General features: G+C 38.6%; 4 protein-coding genes across 4 annotated transcripts; all 4 read right to left on the reverse strand.

Moving 5' to 3' along the window:
• Nucleotides 1-255: 255 nt before the first annotated feature.
• LOC117637546 (probable carboxylesterase 12) lies at nt 256-1,591 on the reverse strand. Its single transcript, XM_034372453.1, has one exon. It carries the CDS (start codon nt 1,479-1,481, stop codon nt 525-527), a length of 957 nt encoding a protein of 318 aa, XP_034228344.1. The 5' UTR covers nt 1,482-1,591; the 3' UTR covers nt 256-524.
• A 1,453-nt stretch (nt 1,592-3,044) lies between these two features.
• Nucleotides 3,045-4,235, reverse strand: LOC117637642 (probable carboxylesterase 12). The gene has a single exon (XM_034372575.1). The coding sequence runs from the start codon at nt 4,109-4,111 to the stop codon at nt 3,149-3,151; it is 963 nt and encodes a 320-aa protein (XP_034228466.1). The 5' UTR covers nt 4,112-4,235; the 3' UTR covers nt 3,045-3,148.
• Nucleotides 4,236-9,437: 5,202 nt separating this feature from the next.
• On the reverse strand, nt 9,438-10,624 carry LOC117637511 (probable carboxylesterase 12). The gene has a single exon (XM_034372415.1). The coding sequence runs from the start codon at nt 10,538-10,540 to the stop codon at nt 9,593-9,595; it is 948 nt and encodes a 315-aa protein (XP_034228306.1). The 5' UTR covers nt 10,541-10,624; the 3' UTR covers nt 9,438-9,592.
• Nucleotides 10,625-12,653: 2,029 nt separating this feature from the next.
• LOC117612212 (probable carboxylesterase 12) lies at nt 12,654-13,986 on the reverse strand. Its single transcript, XM_034340974.1, has one exon. It carries the CDS (start codon nt 13,867-13,869, stop codon nt 12,922-12,924), a length of 948 nt encoding a protein of 315 aa, XP_034196865.1. The 5' UTR covers nt 13,870-13,986; the 3' UTR covers nt 12,654-12,921.
• Nucleotides 13,987-15,446: the final 1,460 nt, after the last annotated feature.

A 15,446-nucleotide genomic window follows, 5' to 3' on the forward strand; every position in this document is an offset into this window, starting at 1 on the left:
ATAATCTCACATCAAGTAGGTGGGCTACTACCAATTGCACTGAGGTCTTGGCCAAAGCGAAGGGCCCTACAGGTCTGTTACACAAAACACGTTTTTGCAAGGGCCATGGATAGACCCAGCAGGCACATTTGACTGATCGCTATTAAATCCAGGGGGCTGAGAATGACTTGTGTGGTTCACCTTCTTATAAAGTTTGAGTGTTCAAAATAGCCCCTTTTTTCTGATAAACATAACAAAGTACAAACCAGCAATCTATCCAAACCATTTGATCTCTCATGCTTAGTATTTACAGAAGAAAGAAAACCGACAAGAACACCAATCATAATCGTACTTGTTTGATCACCCAATCTTTCATATTTCACATCAGATGTTTTATTTATTTAAGCAAAAACCATACATAAAGCATAATCCAAGGCATAAAACAGATGAAGAAAAGAAGAACCCAACAAAGAAGTACAACCGCTAACCTGGCTTAGAGGCTATGGTCATATTACTAAGCACACCAAAGTCTCAGGCAAATTATTCTAATTCAAGAAAGCAACAATCTTTTTCTCCAGGGCCACAGCATTGTCACAAGTTGGATCTTCCAAATGGAACACATGCTTCTCCCCAATTGCTTCTATGACCTCCACAACTCCCTTCCACCCACTCTTTTTCAGTGTCTCACTATAATGCCATCCTCTATCTTTCAACACATCTTTCTCAGCAACACAAACCAGCACTTTCTCACAACCCAATTCCCCCAAATTCGAATCCTTACCCGGGTTGAAAAACGGGTCATCGGTTCCACTAGTTGAAGGGTAAGTAAAACGCCACAAAGCAGAAATGAACTCTCCTCCAGGTCCAGCTGCAGGGGCAGTTGATTCTTCCCCAACTGGCTCTGTGCCCCAAAAGTAAGGATGCACCAACACAATCCCAATCAGATTAACACCAGCCAATCCCTCACACCCCACTTTCAAAGCCATGTTGTGTGCTAAATTACCTCCTGCACTATCCCCATAGAAAAACACACGCTGGAAATCTGCAAAACTGTTTAGCCAATCTTCAGAGCCGTTTCCATCAGAATGGGAAGCAACCCATTTGAGAGCAGCCCATGAATCTTCGTAAGCAGCCGGCAGAGGGTGCTCTGGGGCAAGCCTATAGTCAACAGAGACTGCAACAACATTGGCCTCAGAGACTAAGGCGTTGAGGTAGTTGTGATATACGGGGGAAGATGAACTTTCAATGCAGAAGCCGCCTCCATGGAAGTAAATGAGAAGAGGGAGTTTGGTTTGGGGTGAGCTTGTGGTGGTGGATTTTGGGATGTAAAGCCTTGAAGATATGGCTGGTTCTTGTGAGATCACAACGTCTTTTGATTGGACGCCAGTTTTGGGATCTGTTGATGGAGGAGCTATGTCTGTTCCTCTAAGTCTTTCAACTCGACCATCTTTGTATACTTTAAGCAATGGAGAGAAATCGTAGGCTAATTCTTCATTGCTCATGATTTCGGTTGAAGAAGGAAGAGAAGAGTATAAGAGCAAACAATAATGGAGGCCTCTCTCTCTCTCTCTCTCTCTCTCTCTCTCTCTCTCTCTCTCTCTCTCTCTGTATTTCTTATGCAGATAGCAGAGTGGAGAGTGGGTGCAAAATGTATGGTTAACTTGTGTTGTGTTGAGGACTTGATGGACTTTTATGCACCATTTAAATTAATTCTAAAAAATGCAAATTGGTTGTTGTTGGACATTTTTGCCTTCCCTAAATGCATCTAGTTTTGGCAAATAGAAGGACAGACAAGTCCTTTCAGATATTTTGATTTTGACGTAGAGTTATTGACAAAATAATTCTACTTCATTTATATCATATCAAGATTATATGAGATTGTTTGCTATCGAGTAACAAATTAACAAACCAGAGTTGATCTCTCAAATTTAATATTGACTAAAGAAAGGCAAAGGACTCACTAATACGGTGGCTTGGAGTAACTGATTCTCCAGAAAATATTCAGAATTTGAGTCCTAACATCCTTGTAGTGTGTGAATTTAGTATACTTAATTGACCTAGGAGTTTTTCCCGGGCATCCTAAAAAAAAGAAGTTATTATACATCCCAATCTTATCCCTTGGAAATAAAAAGAAAAAAGTGAACCGCTGTTTTCACTTTTCCAATAATCAGACAACAGAACTCTTCTTTCATGTATATCATACCACCTTTTTTTGGGTGGAACACGCTTAAACTATGTGTATAAGGAGGGCAACTGGAATCTTAACACACTTAAACTATGTGCATAAGGAGGGCAACTGGGAATCTTACAAGAGCAAATCATTTGATTTAGGTGGCAATTGATGATGTGGCTGCCGGTGAGTTGAGGAGGGGAGGTTGGTTTGGTTGTCATGGGGTCGGGTGGGTAGTCTGGAGGTTGTTTGCTAGGCTTTTTTATTTATTTATTCTAATTTTCTGTTTTTATTTTTACTTTTATTTTTTGACTTAAAAGTGTTAATTTAAAGTTAAGTTCTTAAAATTCATTTTACAACGGGGAAAATTTGCCGTTAAAAGTTTGAAGATAAGGTGAGTATGAAAATAGAATAAGGGGGTGGGAATAACAACATTCTTATTTTAACCCAACAAATTTTCCCCTTTTCTTGAGTTAATTTATTTTAAAAAGTAAATCAAAACAATAGAAACTAAAAAGGCACATACATTGTTATGCCAAAAAAAAAAAAAAAAGGGAGTCCCTTCAATCGAATTTATAGATTCTTGATTATCCACAATTCGGGTGCTCATATTTGATTATCCAAGAGTGCAGTGCGCGACAATTGCATGCTTCCTCCGTTGTGTTCAAGCGAAAGATAGGTAAATAAACTTCCTCAGCAGCACACCAAAACAAATTCACGGCTGATGTTGTTAAACACCCTGTATTGACATGTGACAGTTTGGCATCTTATTATGCAGAACTTGCACAATTTCACTTTACATCCAGTAGTAGGCATGAAATCTTTGAAACAAACCTACCCTAAATTAGGCATAAATGCATTTCTTGGTTTTGCAGGACAAAAAAAAAAAGTTCCATATTTAACATCAGAATGTTTTATTCAACCAAGAAACATATATAAAACATACAACAATGGAAAACCACAAATCTCTAACTACACCCAAGTTTCAGGCAAATTACTCTAATTCAAGAAAGCAACAATCTTTTTCTCCATGGCGACAGCATTGTCACAAGTGGGATTGATCCAATGGAACACATGCCCCTCCCCCTCTGCTTCTATGACCTCCACATCCCCATTCCACCCGCTCCTTTTCAGTGTCTCACTGTAATGCCATCCTCTATCTTTCAACACATCTTTCTCAGCAACAAAAACCAGCACTTTCACACAACCCAATTGCTTCAATTTTGGATCCTTACCCGGGTTTAAAACCGGGTCGTCGGATCCACTAGTCGAGGGGCAAGCAAAACGCCACACAGCAGCCATAAACTCTCTTGCATCTGCAGGAGTAGTTAACTCTGCCCCAACTGGCTCTGTGCCCCAAAAGTACGGATGCACCAAAACAATCCCAATCAACTTAACACCAACCAATCTCACAGACCCCGATTTCACAGCCATGTTGTGTGTTATATTAGCCCCAGCGCTGTCCCCAGCGAAAAACACACGCTGGAAATCTGCAAATCTATTTAGCCAATCTTCAGAGCCGTTTCCATCAGAATGGGAAGCAACCCATTTGAGAGCAGCCCATGAATCATCATATGCAGCTGGCAGAGGGTGCTCTGGGGCAAGCCTATAGTCAACAGAGACAGCAACAACATTGGCCTCAGAGACTAAGGCGTTGAGGTAGCTGTGATATGTTGAAGAAGATGAACTTCCAATGCAGAAGCCGCCTCCATGAAAGTAAATGAGAAGAGGGAGTTTGGTTTGGGGTGCGCTTGTGGTGGTGGTGGCGGTGGTTGATTTTGGGATGTAAAGCCTTGCAGATATGGCTGGTTCTTGTGAGATCACAACGTCTTTTGATTGGACGCCAGTTTTGGGATCTGTTGATGGAGGAACTATGTCTGTGCCTTTGAGTCTTTCAACTCGACCATCTTTGTATACTTTAATTATTGGAGAGAAATCATAGGCTAATTCTTCGTTGCTCATGACTTGGGTTGAAGAAGGAAGAGAATAGAATAAGAACAAAGAACAAAGAACTATGGAGGCCTCTCTCCCTTCTCTGTCTTTCTTATGCCGATATCAGAGTGCAGAGTAGGAGCAAAATTGATTAATAGGTCGTTGACTTGGTTGTTGTTGGACATTTTTGCCTTCCTTCGGGTCAGGTTTCGTAGTCATAGGGTTGGATCCACTGGTAACTGATTTGGTCAACAAGTCACTCATTTCATTTGTATCATTGGTTAAGGGAGTAGGTTTGATTGTTAGAAGGGTAGGTTGGGAGGTCAACAGGCCATGTTAAGAGAAATACTTGCGTAGGTCAAATAAAACAAATGTGGCAACCACCACATGAGAACAGTCTTAAAATAAATGTGGATGGTGCTTGGCAGCCAGGGACCACGGAGGGTGGCGTTGGTTTGGTTGTGAGAGACTCCACGGGCAAATTTATGGCGGGTTGTGCAACTAAATTGACTAATGTTTTCTCTGCGCCACAAGTAGAGGCCTTGGCTGTAATAACCCAAAACAAAATATTTAAAAAGAAATAAAATATCTAAAAAGTAAGGATAATATCTTCTAGCAAAAAGACAATTTTGCCCTCGCATTATTTAATAGGGGAAAACTTGACTTTTTGATCGAGACAGAATTTGGGAATTTCGCTTACGCCATTGCGTAGAGCGCGGCGAAACGAGTTCGTAGACACGGAGTAGACCCGAATCGGAGCTGTAACGAAGAAGATATGGTCTAAATACCGCGAAGGGCAAAATGATAATTTGGTCAAAAAGTCAGATTTTTATCTCTTCTCTCTCCTCTCCCCCGTCACTTTCTCTCTCTTCTCTCTTTCTCTCCCGTCGCACCCGAGCAGTGCGACTCTTCAACTTCTAGGCGACGGCCCGGCCACCACAGGCAGAGCCGATCTCGGGCAAAGGTACCGTCGGCTCCGCCTCCCTCTCGCCGTCAAGACCTGACTGACCTCCACCCTTGGGCCGCCCGGAGTTGATCGGAAAACCATGTTTTCCGACGGAGGTTCGCTCGAGTTCATCCGAACTTCCAGTTCGAATTTCCCCTTCGTTTCTCCATCAAATCGATCGAGTAAGGTATGGTTTCCCAGCTATTTTTTGTGTTCTAGCTGATGGATGTATGAGTTTCGATCGATTTTAGCTCTAAAGTGATCAATTTTCGACTTGAAGTTTGGCTGAAACTTCGGCCGCCAAAAACTACTGTTTCTGGTCACTTTTTGGGGTATGTCCAAGAACAAAAGTGACTCCAAATGGGGTGTTTTACCTAGGATAGGAGTTTGGAGTCTTGGTTCTGAGATTTTTCGGCCACCCGGTATCGCTTTAGACACCAGAATCTGCCCGAGCGTGCTGGGGCGCGTGGGCGAGGGTTGTGAAGTAATTCTGTGCAGTTTTGTGATCCTCGTGTCGTCACGAGCACGTAGAATTTCGCGGATCTCGATTCGGAGTCCGTTTGAGCCCCGAACGGATTTTCCATATCGCGCGATCCGTGGGTGCAGTGTCGTCAAATCGTCGGATCACGCTGAATTTCGGATATGTCGGTCTACATGATTTCAGGATCATGTAGGATTTGACGGATTGCGAATCGCAGTCCCGAATACTCCAAAATCGCGAACCCTGGGGCTAGGGTTTGGATTTTAAGCGATAATGTGATTTTGGCCAATCCGACCGTCCATTTCGGACCAAATTCGCGGAACATGGTTCCTTCTCTGTAAGGAACCTTCAAAAAAGCCCAGATTGGCCATCGGAGACCGTGGACCCACAGGGTCCCGGATCGACCGATCTGGTAGCTTATCGCTTAGTGAGGCTTCGGGTCTCTTAAGACCGTTCTAACGATCCAAAAAGCTATTGTGGGCATAGGAGTAACTTAAAAATTGAGCACACGTATTTCTAGGAGCCGAGGGCAGGGTATTTAATTTAAATTCTTTTTATTTAGCAGTTTGTTGATTTACTATTTATGGATAATCAGGCACCAAAAGGTCCGGTCGACCCGCAGCTGGGACCTTCGAATGGTCAAATTAGCTCGGACCATCTGTGAGTGGACTTTCTTTCATAAATGATTTTATCTAAATAAGTTATATAAATGATTTATATAACTTAGTTTACTTAATGATTTTATCGTGATTTTATATAAATAAGTTTTATAAATGAGTTTATTTGAATAAGTTTTATTATGTTTCCGAGCATGATTAGTACAGAAATAGTTCCATAGTTTTGTGCTGCTTACTTACACATGCTAAAGAGTTATAGAAAACAGAGTTTGAGGCTTATGGCAGATGAAATAGCAGCACAATTTGATATTTCAGTTATTAATCAGATTTTTCTAAAGGAATTTATTTTAAAACCACCTCGTACCCATTTTCTTTGGTGATTACCCACAGTTGGACCGATGTCTACGGACATCTAGTCCGATTTCAGTTTATGTCAATGCACTTGACTTTACCTCACGAGTTTCGGGGACGCTCGGACCGTGAGTGCCAGGATTTGCGGCTCGGCAGACTTGGTGTCCCAGACCTGCCAAGATTGCGGCTCGGCTGACTCTGTGTCCTCGAGACCTGCCAGGATTGCGGATCAGGCTGACTATGGTCCCCTGCATCTTGCTTTAGCGACTCGAGTTGACTTGGTGTCATCGAGGACCTGCCGGCAGATCGGCTGATCATAGTCCTCTAATTTCGCCAGTTTGCGGCTCGGGTGGACTGCGTGGCGCCCGAGACCTGCCAGGGGAATTGACGGACATGACAGGGGTACAAATAGGTGGTATTTTCAAAGGATTTTGAGTTTTCTCTTATTTAATTATGACTTTCAGCTATTTTATATCAGCTTCTCTGATTTTCAGGCATTGATATCTTCATATATTTGTTCAGTTATGCAAATATCTACATCAGTATGTTTCTACATGTTTATTTAAATACCTCGTATTGAAAGAGAAACAAAACATCGATTTATACCACTCCTTATTTTTTTAATGGGGGTTATTATGTTTATAAAATTGTTTTCAAGAATATTATTTTGTTCACTCACAGTTTCAATCTGTTTTTCGCCCCCAGGCCATAGAAGTACGCGGGATCCACCACCGGGCCATTCATAGCTTCCGCGCCTCAAAATCAGGTAGAGTGTTGTAGAAAATCCTTACAACCCTGAAAAATTTAGAAAATGCTCTGATATCTAGTTGAAATTGAGAAACTGGAGTCGAGATCTGTTATTTGAGATATTCTAGCAGTTGGTGTGGATTTATTTGATTGTTTAACAGGTGAAAAATTTTGGGTTTGATCAAAATACAGGGGAGACTCTGCCGAATTTTCGGCAGAAGTCTAAGGGCAATTTAAAAAGAATTTGAAACGAGAAGGGTAAAAAGGTCTTTTGTGCCCGACATCCGCCAGGTGTTGGACACGCACAGGACTTGGCTCGAATTCCAAAGTGAAAATTGGGTCGGGTCCTGTCATTGGCGGCAAGGACAGGTACAATATTGGCGATGGAAAGGGGTTATCAAAATGTTGTCTTTGAAAGTGATGCTCTCCAGATCGTTACAGCACTTCGAAATCACTCCACAGATAGGTCTGTTCTAGGACCTGTGGTGGAGGATACTAAGAGCTTGCTGACACAGATCACTGGGGAAGGTTTTACCCATATTCGTCGTACTGCTAATGGTGTGGCTCATCGTTTAGCTCGTTTTGCCTTGCATATTGGGGGTTCTTTATACTGGTTCGAGGAATCTCCTGATTTTATTTCTGATATATTGTACGAAGATTGTAATTCGTGACCAAGGCATTTTTTTTGCCCTTGATACGAGTTCAAACTTCTTGTATTACCTTTTTTACATCAATAATATTCTATCGCTTATCATCAAAAAAAAAAAAGAAATACTTGCGTGAAACAGGGATAACACTACTTTGTTATACCCATTTCACAGGGATAACACTACTTTGTTATACCCATCCAATCATGACATATCATACATGATAAATTTTTCACGTGACAATCTATGATTGGTTAGTAATAACAAAACAATGTTATACAAGTTTTTCTACAAGTCCAAGGTCCATGAAGAAGGGGGTGGGGACACGAACACACACATGTGGGTATTAATGCCATGTGTGCGAGTCCGACAGTGATTGTAGGGTGGTCAAGGGGTAATAGGATGGTACCTTTACTTAGGGTGGCGAAACCCTTATCATAATTTCAATTTTAACTTAGTTCAGTTATAATGGAACTTTGAAGAAACATATACTTATGTGGAATTTGGAAATAGAATTTTTCTCGTGGTCAATTTGTGAAAGTGCATGTTATGAATAGTATGTAGCATTTTCAATCAATTTTTTTTGTCAATTTTGGGTTTTGAGGTTTCGAGGTCTCAAGGCCAGTCTGAGGGTCTGAAGATTGAGTTTATGACCAAACATCATAGTCGAACGACTGGGTCCAAATTAGAAGGTTCCATATATCGGGTTTTAGGACTGAGTTCGAGTTATGTGTGATAATTTAGAATTTTTTTTATTTTTTTGGCCAAATGATGATTTAGAATTGGTGGATATGAAAGGAGGGTAAAAAAAATAAAACCAAAACTAAAAAATGACCTTTTTAGGATTTTTTTAAATTCACCAATATTCACGTAATTTAGTGTATTGCTAAGTAATGTAATTGGATTCGTCCAAGTTTTTGGTGTGCTCACAAGTGATCTTGAGTTCAAGCCCCATAGTACACTAATAATTAATATTTATAAAAAAATCTGGAATCTAAAATTGCCTCCTAAAATTAAAAAAATTACTTTGATTTTTGGAAAAAATAAAAAAGATTAAATACTCGTGATCGACTTTGAAGCTTTTCTAATTTACCTAATATTTGTCCCTTTTGTCAACAACATCCTGAAACTTGTAATCATTTATTTGCTAATTGGTCCCATACTTCACAACTTTTGGAATCAACTTTCTCCTTTAGGCCTTAAAGCACCTACTAATAATCATGACAGTATTGATTAGCTTTGCTCAAATTGGTCTAATTTTTCTTCTCTTCTTTAAAACAAAAAAACAAAACAAAACAAAACTCAACCGTATTCACTTTTTTGGTCTTCAAAACAAAACTCACCTATATTTTTCAAAATGAAGACATGACCGTACTTAATATTTTACAGAAGAAAGAAAACCAACACAAAACATATTCATACTTGTTTGATCATCCAATGCTAAACACTCTGTATTGACATGTGAAGTGGCATACACTAGATCACTACCAAATTTAATTACAGTTTGGTATTTTTCTGACCTCGAATGGATTGCTTTGTTGACATCTTATTTAAGCAGTAATAGGTATAAAGTCTTTGAAACAGAAGCTTTTATTTCAACCAGGAAACATACAAGGGATGAAATCATGAAACAGATGAAGAAAAGAAACCAAAACCACAAACCTAGCTTAAAGGGTATTGTCATATTACTAAGTACACCCAAGTTTCAGAAACAAAAATATTCTAGTTCAAGAAAGAAACAATCTTTTTCTTCAAGGCCACAGCGTTGTCACAAATTGGATTGAACAAATGGAACACATGGCCCTCCCCCTTTGCTTCTATGACCTCCACAGCACCATTCCACCCACTCTTTTTCAGTATCTCACTATAATGCCATCCTCTATCTTTCAAACCATCTTTCTCAGCAACACAAACCAGCACTTTCTCACAACCCAATTTCCCCAATTTCGGATCCTTTGCGGGGTTTAAAAGCGGGTCGTCGGATCCACTAGTCGAAGGGCAAGCAAAACGCCACACAGCAGCCATATACTCTTTTGTAGCTGCAGGTGTAGTTAACTCTGCCCCAACTGGCTCTGTGCCCCAAAAGTAAGGATGCACCAAAACAATCCCAACCAGCTTAACACCAACCAATCTCTCACACCCCAATTTCACAGCCATGTTGTGTGTTATATTAGCACCAGCGCTGTCCCCCGCGAAAAACACACGCTGGAAATCTGCAAATCTATTTAGCCAATCTTCAGAGCCGTTTCCATCAAAATGGGAAGCGACCCATTTGATAGCAGCCCATGAATCATCGTAAGCAGCCGGCAGAGGGTGCTCTGGGACAAGCCTATAGTCAACAGAGACTGCAACAACATTGGCCTCAGAGACTAAGGTGTTGACGTAGCTGTGATATGCTGGAGAAGATGAACTTTCAATGCAGAAGCCGCCTCCATGAAAGTAAATGAGAAGAGGGAGTTTGGTTTGGGGTGAGTGTGTGCTGGTTTTGGGGATGTAAATTCTTGCAGATATGGCTGGTTCTTGTGAGATCACAACGTCCTTCGATTGGACGCCATTTTCTGGATGTGTTGATGGAGGAACTCTTTCTGTGCCCATGAGTCTCTCAACTCGACCATCTTTGTATACTTTAATCATTGGAGAGAAATCATGGGCTAAGTCTTCGTTGCTCATGGTTCGGACTGGAGAAGGAAGAGAAGAAAATAACACCTTACAACTATGGAGGCCTCTCTCTCTCTCTTTCTTATGCAGAGTAGAAGCAAAATTTGTTTTGTGTTTATGCTGGCGCCTTGGTGGGTTTTAATAGAGAAATTTTTTATGGTGCTGAAAACGCTCCCACTGTAAAACCCGTCCACGTGTTATGATACAGAGAATGGATTTCTCACATTACACAACATTACTAACGTGTTATGGGGTTCGAAAAGTTAAAATTTTTTCCACTCAATTAGATCTATTGGCTAATATTTCCAACTTTTAAGATAGAGTATCAATAAATATTGTTTATATTATAATCGACGAACGAATTATACCTTGTGATTATATTTCAACACGACATTATAATTACTCATTTTTCTATGAGAACTTTCAAATTAATTCTAATAAAACAAATTAGTTGTTGGACATTTTTGCCTGCGTATGAAATTTCATGCTTCTAGTTTTGGCAAAGAGAACGGCAGATAAGTTAATTTATATATTTAATTTTGTCTTTGTTTTATTTAGGGCGCCAAAGAATTTCAATGGCCACGGCCCGAAGTGTCTAGATTCACATCTAAATTTTAAAATAAAATAAAAAAATAAAAAATCGTTTTATTTTGTTTTCCGTGTTTATGCATGCTACTTGTCTTATAGGCGGCTCCAAACTTTACTTTTCTCGTCTTCTTTTTCATGCTTTTTTTGATTTCATCTGCGACATCTTTTTCCTCTTTTTTTTTTTTTTTTATTAATATTTTTCCTGTAATCTAGTCTTACTAGACTGATTAAATAAGAATTTGGTCCTTTTCATTAATTTTTTGTTTACATTATCAGTTATCAAATGTTCGAAAGTTATCATCCATTGTTTTAAGAAAGCTAAGTTAACATTATTAGTGTATCAACAGAACAATAATACATAATTTAAGAAAGCTAAGATAATATTGATATAATGAGGTTGCTTGCTACAATAACAGGGTTATTAGAGAGCATTTACTCTCCTTGAAAAAAATAAAATAAAAAGAAAGCGCATTTACTCCGACAAGAGACGAGATAAAATTGCGTACTCTCTAGCATACATCATGCATGAATCATGATGCTAGAATTTTTCTGCTCTGCATGTGAATGAAACTTTTCTCATCCTCAGTTGCGAAATTTGAATTGAACAAGTGCGGCTAATGTTCATCAAGAAAGGTTTCTAATTGTTAACCCGTGGAATATTCGCATCCAAAAAAGAAGAAGAAAAAAAAGGACCAGTGCAATTTAAAATATGGCAAAGCAATTGAAAATGGAACCCAGCAGTGCATTTTATACTTTAAGTTGGTCCATGGATGATCAGATCTTTACAGATCTGTTCATAACATATTCTTTATTATATTTTAAGTGAACTCGTAATATCATGACGTGTTATAATTTAAGTAAAAATTTGTAACGCTATATGACCGTTATAATGCAATAAGTGGTATGTGACCCAAAAATAAAAAAGAAATGTTGAATGGTACAAATGCAGATAAGTCAGTTACTATGTATGTAGTTGTTGAAATATTGACTGGTACACTAGAAGAATAATCAATTTTATCCATAACACCAGTGCGGTTTTGCCTCCTATCTTTTCTGTATTGCGTAACCAGCTGCTTTTGTTTGTTTATTGGGACTTGGGAGGTATATATTTGGAGTTTCAAAGTGACCGACACAAGAGCATATAATGTTGAAAATGAGCAAGGAGGATAGAATGAGGGTTATTGCGAGGGGTTATAATGAAAGGGTTTTTAATAGTCGTTTGATTTAATATAGAGTTATTATTGGATTATTGGATTGAACCCTTCATTGTATACCACTAACATAACCTCGTTATAGAAGCTTCCTAAAATGAGATCGAATAGACTGGGTCGTTGGCATCCAAGCCTCTTAGGACGATGATTGATTTATAAATTCATTAGGTCCCTCAAATGCAAATGTCGAACATTAAATTTGAATTTGATAACTTACATTTTACTTGATATGTCAAATTAAAATATTATTTTATTATATATTGTTTATTGGTGTACAATCAAGACACATTAAAATAATAATACGATAATGAAATAACATAACAAAGTGAAACAGTCAAAAATAACAGCAAGAGAGAGATGTTATTTCACTTAGGATTTAATTTCACTTTGGACACTTCGGTTGGAGTGAGAAAGTGCCACTTTATCATCTCCCTTAGAAAAGAAACAGATGAAGGGATGAGTTCTTACTGAATCAAACTTGTTTCTCGCAACAACAACAAAAAACAAAAAAACAAAAAAGGGATGAAATCATGAAACAGATGAAGAAAAGAAACCGAAACTTATTTAGTATACCAAAGTTTCAGAGAAATTATTTTAGTTCAAGAAGGAAACAATCTTTTTCTTCAAGGCCACAGCGTTGTCACAAATTGGATTGAACAAATGGAACACATGGCCCTCCCCCTTTGCTTCTATGACCTCCACAGCACCATTCCACCCACTTTTTTTCAGTATCTCACTATAATGCCATCCTCTATCTTTCAAACCATCTTTCTCAGCAACACAAACCAGCACTTCCTCACAACCCAATTTCCCCAATTTCGGATCCTTTGCTGGGTTTAAAAGCGGGTCGTCGGATCCACTAGTCGAAGGGCAAGCAAAACGCCACACACCAGCCATATACTCTTTTGTAGCTGCAGGTGCAGTTAACTCTGCCCCAACTGGCTCTGTGCCCCAAAAGTAAGGATGCACCAAAACAATCCCAACCAGCTTAACACCAACCAATCTCTCACACCCCAATTTCACAGCCATGTTGTGTGTTATATTAGCACCAGCGCTGTCCCCCGCGAAAAACACACGCTGGAAATCTGCAAATCTATTTAGCCAATCTTCAGAGCCGTTTCCATCAAAATGGGAAGCGACCCATTTGATAGCAGCCCATGAATCATCGTAAGCAGCCGGCAGAGGGTGCTCTGGGACAAGCCTATAGTCAACAGAGACTGCAACAACATTGGCCTCAGAGACTAAGGTGTTGACGTAGCTGTGATATGCTGGAGAAAATGGACTTTCAATGCTGAATCCTCCTCCATGAAAGTAAATGAGAAGAGGGAGTTTGGTTTGGGGTGAGTCTGTGGTGGTTTTGGGGATGAAAATTCTTGCAGATATGGCTGGTTCTTGCGAGATCACAACGTCCTTCGATTGGACGCCATTTTCTGGATTTGTTGATGGCGGAACTCTGTCTGTTCCTGCGAGTCTCTCAACTCGACCATCTTTGTATACTTTAATCATTGGAGAGAAATCATGGGCTAAGTCTTCGTTGCTCATGGTTTGGACTGGAGAAGGAAGAGAAGAAAATAACAAGAAGCAACTATGGAGGCCTCTCTCTCTCTCTTTTTCTTATGCAGACAGCAGAGTAGAACCAAAAGTTCTATTTATGCTGGAGTCTTGGTGTTTCTATTTATGGTAGCCAAGACGCTGAAGCGGTATAACCCGCATTTAAGGTAGAGTGTGACGGCGTCGGTGATCCAATACCACATTATAATTATTTCTTTTTATGGAACCTTCAAATTAATTCTAATAAAACAAATTGGTTGCTCTTGTTGACATTTTTGCCTTCGTATATGCACGCATCTAGGATTTGGAGGCAGGTAAGTATTTTAATATATTTGATTTTGAGATCTTAGTTTTATTTAGGACGCCAAAGAATTTCAGTGGCCAAACTGTCCAAGTTCACATCTAAATTCGAAGTCTTCTCTTTTTTTAACGAGATTTATTTTCCGTGCTAATGCATGTGCTACTTCTCTCAACATTACTTTTCCCATCGTCCTTTTCCTCTAATTTAGTCTTGAGAAATACTAGCAATCTTCTCTCTAATCTTTTCCTTTGGACTTTCTCCTTTTTTTGCTTAACATATGTCATTTTCCTTACACTTAAAACAATGTTATTAATATATTATACAAGTTAACTTTTGTTTTCCAACTTTACCCTTATTAAATATATTCATAAAAATTTCACAACTTTCTTACCAATTTTTTTTTTAACATCAATTATTTTTTTCAAAAAAATGTCTAATTTTTTCAAAAAAGAGGAAATGCCCTTTTTTTTAAAACACAAAGGACTTTTTTCCCCCCCTATATAAACCCTTTGTGTTAAAATTTAAAAAAAAAAACCCAAGACATTTCCTCTTTAAAGCATATATTTTCTTTAAAAAAATAATTTATGTTTGAAAAAAAAATTAATAAGATGGTAAGAAAGTTGTGAAATTTTTTTTGGATAAATTGAATACATTTAATAAGGGTAAACTTGGAAAACAAAAGTTAGCTTGTATAATATATTAATGACATTATTTTAAGTGTAAGGAGAATGACACATGTCAAGCAAAAAAGAGAGAAGTTTGCTAGTATTCCCCTTTAATCTTACCAAATTGATTAAATAAGAATCTGGTCCTCTCATTAGTCAGTTTGATTGCATTATCCCTTATCAAATGTTTGAAAGTTAATATTTTTGTTTTTAAATAGCAAAGTTGTCAAATAGTACTATTAAATCTCGTTTGATACGGATGATTAGACTAAACTAGCCTAGGTTAACTAAATAATTACATTTTATGTGCAATTTCGGTGGGATTAAAAAGGACAACCTCTCATGAATAGTCTATTCTAATCCTACAAATTAAAATTAGAAGATAATATTCATATTCTTTTTTACTTGCAAATGAAACTTAATCATTTAACTAATCCAGTCTAATCTTCCATGTCAAACGTGATGATTGATCTTTTTCCGTTGAAGGCACTCAAAATCATTTATGATTATTTAATTGAAAAGTAAATACGTGCAAAGTTTTTGTCTGCCAAGTGATGTGCATCATGCATGACGCTAGAATTTTTCCTCTCTCATGTGCATGA

Source organism: Prunus dulcis, chromosome 8 (genome assembly GCF_902201215.1).
Source record: "Prunus dulcis chromosome 8, ALMONDv2, whole genome shotgun sequence".
In the NCBI taxonomy this organism is placed as follows: Eukaryota; Viridiplantae; Streptophyta; class Magnoliopsida; order Rosales; family Rosaceae; genus Prunus; species Prunus dulcis.

Coding starts and splice junctions, on each gene's coding strand:
- LOC117637546 (XM_034372453.1), bottom strand. CDS start 1,481: ATGAGCAATGAAGAATTAGCCTACGATTTCTCTCCATTGCTTAAAGTA.
- LOC117637642 (XM_034372575.1), bottom strand. CDS start 4,111: ATGAGCAACGAAGAATTAGCCTATGATTTCTCTCCAATAATTAAAGTA.
- LOC117637511 (XM_034372415.1), bottom strand. CDS start 10,540: ATGAGCAACGAAGACTTAGCCCATGATTTCTCTCCAATGATTAAAGTA.
- LOC117612212 (XM_034340974.1), bottom strand. CDS start 13,869: ATGAGCAACGAAGACTTAGCCCATGATTTCTCTCCAATGATTAAAGTA.